This window comes from Peromyscus leucopus, chromosome 19 (assembly GCF_004664715.2).
Source record: "Peromyscus leucopus breed LL Stock chromosome 19, UCI_PerLeu_2.1, whole genome shotgun sequence".
In the NCBI taxonomy this organism is placed as follows: domain Eukaryota; kingdom Metazoa; phylum Chordata; class Mammalia; order Rodentia; family Cricetidae; genus Peromyscus; species Peromyscus leucopus.
Genome location: NC_051079.1, coordinates 52,896,135 through 52,906,759, shown reverse-complemented (window position 1 = coordinate 52,906,759; position 10,625 = coordinate 52,896,135). Strand labels below are relative to the sequence as shown.

Genomic DNA, 10,625 nt, shown 5'->3' with positions numbered 1-10,625 from the left:
AAGTCTGCTTGTAGGTCAAACGGAAATGATAAGGCTATTACCTCCTGTAGCTTTTGAAGTTAAACAAGGAAACAGGGAGCCACTTTCAGTGATTGGAAAATTCAGCAGCCATCAGAACTATCCAGTCTAATCTCTACTCTTAACCTCTGCTGTAGCTTTAAACACAAACATTTTATCACCTCCTCATTTTTCATGAACTTCTGAACAAGAAATTTCAGTCTGTTCTACATAACATTTATATACAAGCCTCTTGACTAACACTTGAAGCAAAATCCTGTAATCACAGAATCAGAAGCAGTTCTCAGGGTTACAAACAGCTCTTTCTCCCCGCCCACCTCTCTCCTTATGTACACAAACGATTCCTATCTGAGAACCTGCAGGGAAGGCAGTGTGGAGTAGGAAACCACTGGGATAGAAATTTGAGCCTAGAACTGAGACTTCAGTTCTGCTCCAATACAAGACAGTTTGCCTCGATCTATTTTCCCATTGATAAAAGGAAGTTGTTAAGTCTGGTGATTGAAAAGACTCTTTCTGGGGCTGGAGCAATGGCTTAATGATCAAGAGCACTTGCTAGTCTATTATTTATTTATTCATTCATATATTTATTTATTTAGAAACCGGGTTTCTCCATGTAGCTTTGGCTGTCCTGGAACTCGATTTGTAGACCATGCTACAGAGATCCGCGGGCCTGTGCTTCCCAAGTGCTGGGAGTAAAGATGTGCTACTACCACTGCCGGTGAGCACTTGCTATTCTTACAGAGGACACAGGTTCACTTCCCAGCATTCACAGTGAGTGGCTCGCACCTGTCTATAATTCTAGTTCTGGGGATCTGATGCCCTCTTCTAGTCTCCATGACAACACGTATATATTCAGGCCCCCACACATACACATAAAAGAACTCTGAAAAAAGAAAGGGTTCTTTTTTTGGTGCCAATACTATAATTCAATCTATAGTAATGCCATTCTTGCTGCTTTTCTGAGTCGTCAAAATGAAAATATTTGGTACACATACATACACATCATTACTGGAAGATGAATATCTTCCCTTCCAGTAATGATGATTAAGCCCAGGGCCTTCCACATATTAGCTGAACATTGTACCATTGAGCTATATTCACAGGCCCCATTCTTCACTCTTTTAAAACAAATTAATTCACAAAGTCTTAAAATGAGACAAAAGCAAGAGACAGTCTGGTTAAATAATGTAATTCTTTTTTTTTTTTTCTCCTTTTTTTGATCTTTCAAGACAGGGTTTCTGAGTAGCCCTGGCTGTCCTGGAACTCAGTCTATAGCCCAGGCTGGTCTCACACTCGGAGATCCACTGCCCCGACTCCTGAGTGCTGGGATTACAAGTGTTGCCACCACCGCCACCACCCAGCTTAACTAATGTAACTCTGGTCCCTCACACTCCTGAGAGCCTGCTATAAAAGCCTGTTGCCGGTTTTCTTTCTGTACGTACACCTTTGCCTTTCTACCACACCTCATAGTCTGTAAGTGATATTTCATATGAAAGCACTGTCATACTCTAGTTTTCACAAACGTGAGGTCAGTTTTCAGAAATCATCAGCCTGTCAGAAAAACTGAAGGGCATCTCATCAGTTGTCTCTACCGGCACGTTACTTCTCCCAAACTGGCAGGAGTAATGGTGGGTGGGGTAACTTGAAACAAAGGTATGTGGAGTCCGGCTGCAGTGACACCTGTCTGGTGGCATGTCACTGTCTGAATTAGCAAGATGTGAATGGTACACGTCATGGAACGAGTCCTGAGACGAGTGAAAATGCCCTGCTCCCCCTGCGGCAGGCGTGGAGCTGTGATAAGGCTCATCAGGCATACGACAAGCTTGAAAGCAAGTCTTCCTGCCCAGTCCTCGATGCATGTCTAACTTGGCAATAAGAGGCTTCCCAACGTTCACTTCCTGCTTCTCCTCCACAGTGTCTTCCAGTCCCGAATACTGATACGATAAACATACTGTGAAGATCAGATGCTCCTAAAGTGAAAAGAGGTTTATCATGTTTGTTAACTGCGGAACCCTTCAAGTACCACCCCTTACCCCACAACAAAGCCCCACTCAGCTCCCTCTCTGAGGTTCCTTTCCAACACCCCTAGAGCAAACAGGCAGGCTGCATCATTTACTATCTATCTGCTAACAGAGTTTCAGGGATTTCCCATTTCTGATGCACCGTGAGAGACATTTTCCATGCAGTGACACTGGAATTTCACCCTTCCCCAGAACCAGAAACAGGGTCCTTTAATGTCAAAGTCATCTACTTTACAAGGACATTAAAAGCCCTAGCTGCTTTACCTTATTAGATAGGAACTCAGTCAGATAACGGGAAGAGAGTTGAAGTAAACTAGATATTAACAAATAATAATAGTCTCTTGTCCGCATAACAAGTGTCCATTCCTTTGCCTAATTTTTACTACATTGTAACCATGTAGCTAAGAAAAAAAGTGAAAAATTTTTTTGTAAGGATATGCTTATATTAGAAAACTTAACTGTACAGAACCAGTTTCTTATTTGTCAGTCAGCAAGAAATGGAATAAAAAGCAATTCCAATTTTAATTTGCCCTATGTTTTGTAGAAAGCGACAATAAAGAAATCATGATTCAAAAATGTATCACAAATCCACTCTGTACCTAACTGTATCTCAATAGCACAGAAGACAGAAGTCCTTGGGCCAGTGTCGGGGACACTGAGAAGACCCGCTGTAGACTGGCTACTGCTGCTCCAGTTTAATACCCCGATGAAGCGGCTCATCTACAGCCTACGCCCCACTCAGGTCAGCTGCACAGATTTTCACTGTTGCCGTAAACAGGAAAAGTACCTTCAGTTTTTGGAGGGAACTGAGTCTAGTGTAGAGGCAATGCTTGGGGAGCTCTCTTGACACTAAATAACTGCCCGTTTCTTCAGGAGTCCCCTTATTTGCATGTTTTGGATCAATGTCTAGGTCCTATAAAAAAACACAAATCAGTGAATGTTAATGATGTAATCGATGGAAGTTATAACATTGTCTATAACATAAAATATCTTCACAGATACTGTTCTCTCATTAGCTCCAGCAGTAAATTTTATGTTGTAATAAACACTAATACTGTACTCAAAAATAAAGCTACTCAGCAGGGCAGTGGTGACCCATGTCTTTGGTCACTGGGAGGCACAGGCAGGTGGAACAAAGTGAGTTCCAGGACAGCCAGAGCTACTCAGAGAAACCCTGTCTCTAAAAACCAAACATAAACCAATAAATAAGTAAATAAAGTTATTCATGACATTTATATACACACACACACATACACCTTGTATATATAATATTCCATTCTTCTCACATTTAAAATTCTACTAGAGGATAAGGTACTGCAGACATCCTTCCTGAGTGCACTTTGGACACTTCTGAATTTGACCAACTTAAGGTGTTGTGGCAGTTATTAAACACTATGATCAGTGTTACACAAGTAAGCGTCCAGAAGCAATAGACTTCCTTTACACTTATCATTGAATTTTAATTTATTATTTAAGTGGCTTTTTTTCCTTTTGGTGCTGGGGCTAGAACATAGGGCCTTACCCATCTGTCCCTAAGCTAGAGCCTCATCTCAAAGTTTAGTCTTTAATAAACGAGAACATATCATTCTATTTTAAATAAAAGAAAACGAGACTTACGAGAGGGAAATCAGTAACATAGGCATCACACATTATTATCTCAGGTGGTCTGTGGACTATACTTGTGTAGATTATCATGACATTCGAGAACTCTGCAGCAAATCCTAACTGAATATGAACACCACACTGAAATTTAAGGCACATACTTTCTGGAAGTTCTGGAAAAGAACAATAGAAACAACATATAAAAATATCATTTAAAGAGTGCTTAGTAAATTTTCTGATGGATAGCAAATATCTGCATGGGGCAGTATATAGTTAGAACTTTTGCTTATAAATATTATATATTATTATATTATATATTATATAATGTTACTGCTGAAACATATACACACAATTAGACCAAAAGCCAAACTTTTGCCATCTGCATATACGGTTTTTCTAGTGGGGATAGAAATATACATAGATTTTTATTGCTGACTCAATCTTTATGACAAGAATTTGTGTGGTGTGGTGTGGTGTGGTGTGGTGTGAAGGATAAAGCCCAGGGTCTTGCGCATTTTAGGTAAGCTCTCTACTATTACGATAAAAGCTCTTACCAAAACAAGAATTTTACAAAATATATTGTCACCAAGTGGCTATGATAATTTGGTAACTAGTCATTCAGCTACTCCCGAATAACTACTGTATTTTTGGGTTTTGATATCTTTCTTCTTCATTTTTTTTTTTTCCAAGACAGGGTTTCTCTGTGCAGCCTTGGCTGTCCTGGAACTAGCTCTGTAGACCAGGCTGGCCTTGAACTCACAGAGATCCGCCTGCCTCTGCCTCCTGAGTGCTGGGATTAAAGGAGTGTGCGCCACCACCGCCCAGCTTGATATTTTTCTATTAGCCAATATTTCATATATTGAATGCTTCAGGATGGTTGGAGGAGCTATTAGACGGCACTTATGTGCCATACTGTTTGTAACTGACACAAAACACAAATACACTAAAATACAATCATTTTTGAGTGTGTGGGATCAAAAAATAAAATAAATGATTTTAAGTATATATTTCTCTCTGGCTTTTGAGACAGGGTGATAGGTTCTGGGTAGCCCAGACTGACCTGGAACTCCCTAACTAGCCCAGGCTAGCCTTTAACTTTCAACCCTCCTTCCTGCCTCTGGCTCTCAAGACTGGACTACAGCTGTGCACCACCATATCCAGTTTGGTATTGTCTGATGAAAGGTTGTTTTCTGTGTTGAGCTAATTTAATTTTAATTTTGTGGTGTGGTGCTAGGACCCTAACCTGAGGACTCATGTATGCCAGGCAAATATTTAACTACTGAGCTATGCCCTAGCTTAATGTTTATCTTTACCACTATAGTTTCGTTTTGTGTACACACACACACACAAAATACATATACATATATATGTGGAAAAGACATTCAATTTTAATTATTTGTGCAATTATCTAGAAGATGATGGATTTATAGTACTTTACCCTTTAATGTGCTCTAACATGATAATTTGCCAAAAATTACAACTTAAGAGAACAAAGCATTACAAAGATTTTTTAAAAAAGAAGTTCAAGAAATACATTATTCTTCAATCTTTTTTATGAAAAAGACTCAGAGGAGCTGCTTAAGGAAGATCACAGACAATCCTTTCCTCCAGGCAGTATTTGAAGCTTGTTTTTCCTACACATATAAAAGCACTAGAAGGCCATCAAGTTGCAGATCTCATTTCTCTTCATCTTCTCTGTCTTTGCTACTCTTAGGAAGTGTCACAGATCTCAGGACAGTCACAGCTGGGAGCGGCTGTCCGCATAGGTGAACTGGTGGGTGATATCTACAACCCTAGGAGACAGAGCTGAGCGCACGGTGGATCCAGACCTGCCTGGCTCCTGACAACTCTACATTTCAGAAGTCACAGTATGGATAAGTCAAAGGCTTGCCTGCATCCCACATAAATAAAAATTTAACCCACTTTCAGAACAGAAGAATTAAACATGATTACTTAAGTTTTGGAGTTCTAGACCAGCCTAGGCTACATAATGAGGCCTTTCTCAAAAGACACAAACAAAAATAAATCAAATTTGTCTTCACTAATAGTAAAATAATAAACTAGATAATTTGGTATTTTTAGCATAAACCAACATAACATATACAACTAAAATATTTTGGACTTGCCTACTAGGTGAACACTTACTTTTTTTTGTTTTGTTTTTGTTTTTGAAGACAGGGTTTCTCTGTGTAGTTTTGGTGCCTGTCCTGGATCTCACTCTGTAGACCAGGCTGGCTTTGAACTCACAGAGATCCTCCTGGCTCTGCCTCCCGAGTGCTGGGATTAAAGGCGTGCGCCACTGCCACCCAGTGCACACTTACTTTTGAGGTAGCATCTTGCCATGGATCTAGACTGGCCATGAACTCACGATCTTCCTGCCCCAGCCTTTCAAGTACTAGGGTACAGGCACACACCACTATCTGCCATGTGGGGGACAGGCACACCCCACTACCTGCCACCCACCCACCCCAATTTCACTGTAAAACTCAGGAGAAAACACTTTAGTCAGGATAAAAAAAAGACTTAGGATTTTAAAAATAAGTTTATACCTGGGCATGGTGGCACACACCTTTAATCTCGGCACCCAGGAAACAGAGGTAAATGGATCTCTGTGAGTTTGAGGCCAGCCTGGTACACATAGTGAGTTCCAGGCCAGGCAGGGCTACATAGTGAGACCCTGTTTCAAAAAGCAAAGAAAAATGAACAAACCAAAAACAAAATAAATAGTAAGTTTGTGATAGAAAGCGCTCAGAAGAAACAGACTTGAGCATACCATGCGCCTTGGCCCACTGTAGATTCCGTACTAGGGACTCTGCGGAGGAAGCTGTCCCCTGGATTGGATCTGTAAGTGCTCTTTTTTCAGACAAGCTGCTTCGGATCTCTAGAGCTTGTTTGCCCTTGGTAAGGTGACATTTCCCCATATCTGAAAGACAAGACGGTAAACATTTTTTAAAGACCGATTCTTTTGTCTAAAATATTCAGGCCAGGCATGGTGGCGAACACCTTTAATCCTGCCTGGTGCTCCGGAGGCAGAGGCAGGAGGATCTCTGTGATCTGAGGCTAGCCTGGTCTATGTAGCCAGATTCAGGATAGCCAATAATATAGAGAAACCACGTCTAAACAAACAAACATGATTCAGGTTAAGCATTTCCCAGTACGTCAGGTTGTAGTGTCAATATCACCCGTTAACAAACATTTACTCAGTGCCTACTGTGTACCAAGCATGGGGAAGAAGCAGCGCGGTGAGCAGACCCACAAAACGCTGACCTGAAAGCGTGCTTCCTAATTATTAGTTACTGTTTTTCTCAGACAGGGTCTCATGTTGCATTGCCAATCTCAAACCCACTACGTAGCTGAGGCTGGACACAAACTGGTATCAATACCACAACTGGCTCAGCGTGCTTCCTTTTTAAGAGAGATGCCACGGTAGCTTTACGCGTGTACACTGCTGAGAAACACTTTCAGTAGAAAGTCAGATGACGACACATACATGAGAAAATTGAAAATGAAATGTTCCGTTTTCTTCAACTCCATTTTTAAACAGGAAGCCACCCACCTAGTCTAAGCAACACCATTTCCTTGCCCCCAGCTTGAAGTAACCATTACTCAGTTACCATTACACAGTATTTGTAAATAATCTGTTAACATTTTAGCTTTGAGTTTAACAAAAGTGGTATAAGCACATTTTTTGTAGTTTTATTTATTGTTTTTATTTATTTATTTTGTTTTTTTGAGATAGGGTTTCTCTGTGTAGCTTTGTGCCTTTCCTGGATCTTGCTCTGTAGATCAGGCTGGCTTCGAACTCAGAGATCCGCCTGCCTCTGCCTCCCGAGTGCTGGGACTAAAGGCGTGTGCCACCACCACCCGGCATAGTTTTATTTTTATCTAACACGGACAGATTTTGTTTATTTGTATGCACCAATTTAAATTTAAAATCTATCATATATTTGGTATGAGTAAATTAATGGTAATTTACTGATTCTACTTCTGTTTTGTTGTTTCTTCTTTTTTTTTTCTTTTTTTCAAGATAGGGTTTCTCTATGTAGCTCTGGCTATCCTGGAACTCTCTCTATAGATCAGGATAGCCTCAAACTCAAGAGATCCCCCTGCCTCTGCCAACCAAGTGCTGGGATTAACAGCGTGCACTACCACCAGCAGCCTACTTTTGTATATTATACTATGAACTGTTAATAAATAGTAAACCTAAGATAGGCGGGAAGGTTTGCTCCTGTATCGCAAATCGCAGATAGATCAGTATGTTGGGGATTACACAGGGACATCAAGATCTATATGTTACAGATTCTTGTTGGTTAAGAAGGAAAGATATACAAAGAACTTTAAAAAAAGATGAAAAAGAAACAGGAAGACTTAACCAAATAGAAAAACTGAATGGCTAAAAATAGTTAAAAATTTAGGTGTGGCTGCTGACATCCCACGCAACCCAAGTCAGAAGCTCATTTTTTAATAAAAGGGGGACCTGCAGGGCCCTGGCCCCCGTTTTGGGTAACTGTTGCCTTGCTTTGCGGACCTTGACCTTGATATCCTCCCAATGCTAATTCCCTGCCAGGTTCCACCCTCCTGAATGCTTAAGGGAAGTTCCTTGTCTGTGTATCCTGAATAATGGGTGTTAACAGCTTAGATGCAAGATTGTAAAACATCAGTAGCGAACTTCTGCCCTCCGGGGTCCTCCCATGGTGCTATAAGCCTGTAATTAAGACCTCCTACCCCCTTCAAGAAATGACATTTGACATTTAAAATTAAATATATATAATTAAAATGAATACTGTGAATGTAATCTATGAATACCATAAATGTGATTACTATTATGAGTGTAATTTAAAAAGTAAATAAAAAAAATAGAAAAAAAAATTTAGGTATGGTGCTACATTCCTGTAATCCTAGCATTGGGATTTTGAGTTTCAAGAAGAGTTGAGTTTCAGGCCAGCCTCAACTATATAGGGAAATGCCTGAAAACAAAACAAAACCAACCAACCCATCACCACCAACAAAAATCAAAAAAGGTAAATGAACTGAAATTCTTAGTTTCAAGAAAAGATCATTTTGTATTAAAAATCTGTTACTTGATGGCAGGCAGTGGTGCACGCCTTTAATCCCAGCACTCTTTTGGGAGGCAGAGCCACTCGGATCTCTGTGAGTTCAAGGGCAGCCTGGTCTACAGAGCGAGATCCAGGACAGGCACCAAAGCTACACAGAGAAACCCTGTCTCAAATAAAACAAAAAAGAAAAAAAAAAAAAAAAAAAGCTGCTACTTGCTGCCTCTACAAGTTACAGCCAAAGCAGAATGACATCAAATGGTTGGAAATAAATGTTTAACAAATAGCATACAGTCACTCAAAAGGAAGCCGATGTGGCCCTATTAACATGTACAAGAAGGTAAAAAGCATTCCTAAGAATCACTACACAGGTGTTGTTATCTTCTGACATTACACACAGAAGAGCAGAGGAAACGCAAAGCAAGGTAAACACGATAGAGAAGCAGAAAGGAGTGAGACACCAGCTAAGGAGACTCAGAGGAAACCAGCGGGCCAATGTGAAACTGACCAAGTCTGGAGCCAATGGTCAAGGGGAAAAAGCAAGCAGGTACAAGTAAGAAGATTGGTGAAAAGGGCATGAAACTACGGATAATGCAGAAATTAAAGAAGACCACCAGAGCAAACTATCTGCAACTGCATCCCAACAATTTGGAAAGCTGTCTAATTGCTGGGAAAATATAACTTACTAAAAATGGACTCAGTAGAAGTAAAAATCATCTACCCAAGAAAATATCATTCCTAGACTGTTGCACAGTACCATAAAGTCAAGTACTATAATCACAGTTATACAAAACTCTTCACTAAATTGGGGATTCTCTGAATTAGAGTTCTCAAATGAAATAGTACCAACAGGATATGTGTGTGTGTGTGTGTGTGTGTGTGTGTGTGTGTGTGTGTGTGTGTGTGTATACATGTCTACAGAGACGGGGAGGGGGAATTAATGTAGGAATTGGCTTAGAAAATTGTTAAGATGCATGTTTAAAACCTGCAACATTGGCAGACAGGCAGGGGATGGACACAGCAAAGAGTTATAGTCTGATTTCTTCTGGCAGAAATCCTTGTTTGGGTGACATCTTTTTTTTTTTTTTTTTTTTTTTGGTTTTTTTGAGACAGGGTTTCTCTGTGTAGCTTTGCGCCTTTCCTGGAACTCGCTTTGGAGACCAGGCTGGCCTCGAACTCACAGAGATCCGCCTGGCTCTGCCTCCCGAGTGCTGGGATTAAAGGCGTGCGCCACCACTGCCCGGCCGAAAATTCTTTTTCTATTCAACATTTTTAATGAACATTTAAAAACATAATTAATATTTGCAACGAGATGTGAAAATTCTATGCAAAATGCTGGCATAGTAAATCAGGCTACATTTAAAGTGTGCCAATAATCCACTTATCTTAGCTGAATATAATCAATCATACTGAGAGATTAGAAGAATGGAAGCATCATATTACTTTCTTCGTAGTGGAAGAAAAACTATTAAATATATTCAACATTTTAATTCTCAAAAAAATCAGCACAGAAGAGAGCTTTCTTAACCTCACAAAGAATATTAAAAACTTGTATTATTCTGCATGTGCATTCTCTTTAAATCAGAAACAAAACAACGGTTCCTTCAAAAACTACCATTTGTACTCAGTGTCTTAGAGGTGCAATCTAGTACCACAGAATCACTCAACACTCTTCTCAATCAATGAGCAAAGCAAAATCAACATAATCAGAACACGGCGAAGGCCGGAGGGACAGAACAGTGGCTAGGAGTGCTTGTTCTTGGACCCAGGCTCGGTTCCCAGCACCCACATGGCAGCTCACAGCCACCCATAACTCCAGTTCCAGGGGATCCAATGCTTTCTTCTGATCTCCGTGTGTACCAGACATGTGGTGCACAGACACACATGTGAGCAAAACACTCATACAGATAAAGTAAGCTAAAAAAGTATG

The 10,625-nt window shown here is 40.3% G+C and overlaps 1 protein-coding gene across 4 annotated transcripts in view; it reads right to left on the bottom strand.

Moving 5' to 3' along the window:
- Window positions 1-219: 219 nt before the first annotated feature.
- Malt1 (MALT1 paracaspase) overlaps window positions 220-10,625 on the bottom strand; it is a 56,467-nt gene continuing 46,061 nt past the window's right edge. For 2 of the 4 annotated variants that reach the window (XM_028860589.2, XM_037197176.1), the window contains 4 exons: window positions 6,415-6,564; window positions 3,657-3,814; window positions 2,827-2,952; window positions 220-1,988 (listed from right to left, as the gene is read on the bottom strand). In XM_028860589.2, the coding sequence (XP_028716422.1) occupies window positions 1,548-1,988; window positions 2,827-2,952; window positions 3,657-3,814; window positions 6,415-6,564 (875 nt within the window). In that variant the 3' untranslated portion in view covers window positions 220-1,547. The remainder of the gene's footprint in view (window positions 1,989-2,826; window positions 2,953-3,656; window positions 3,815-6,414; window positions 6,565-10,625) is intronic. The other 2 variants (XM_028860590.2, XM_037197177.1) reach the window with 1 other exon arrangement.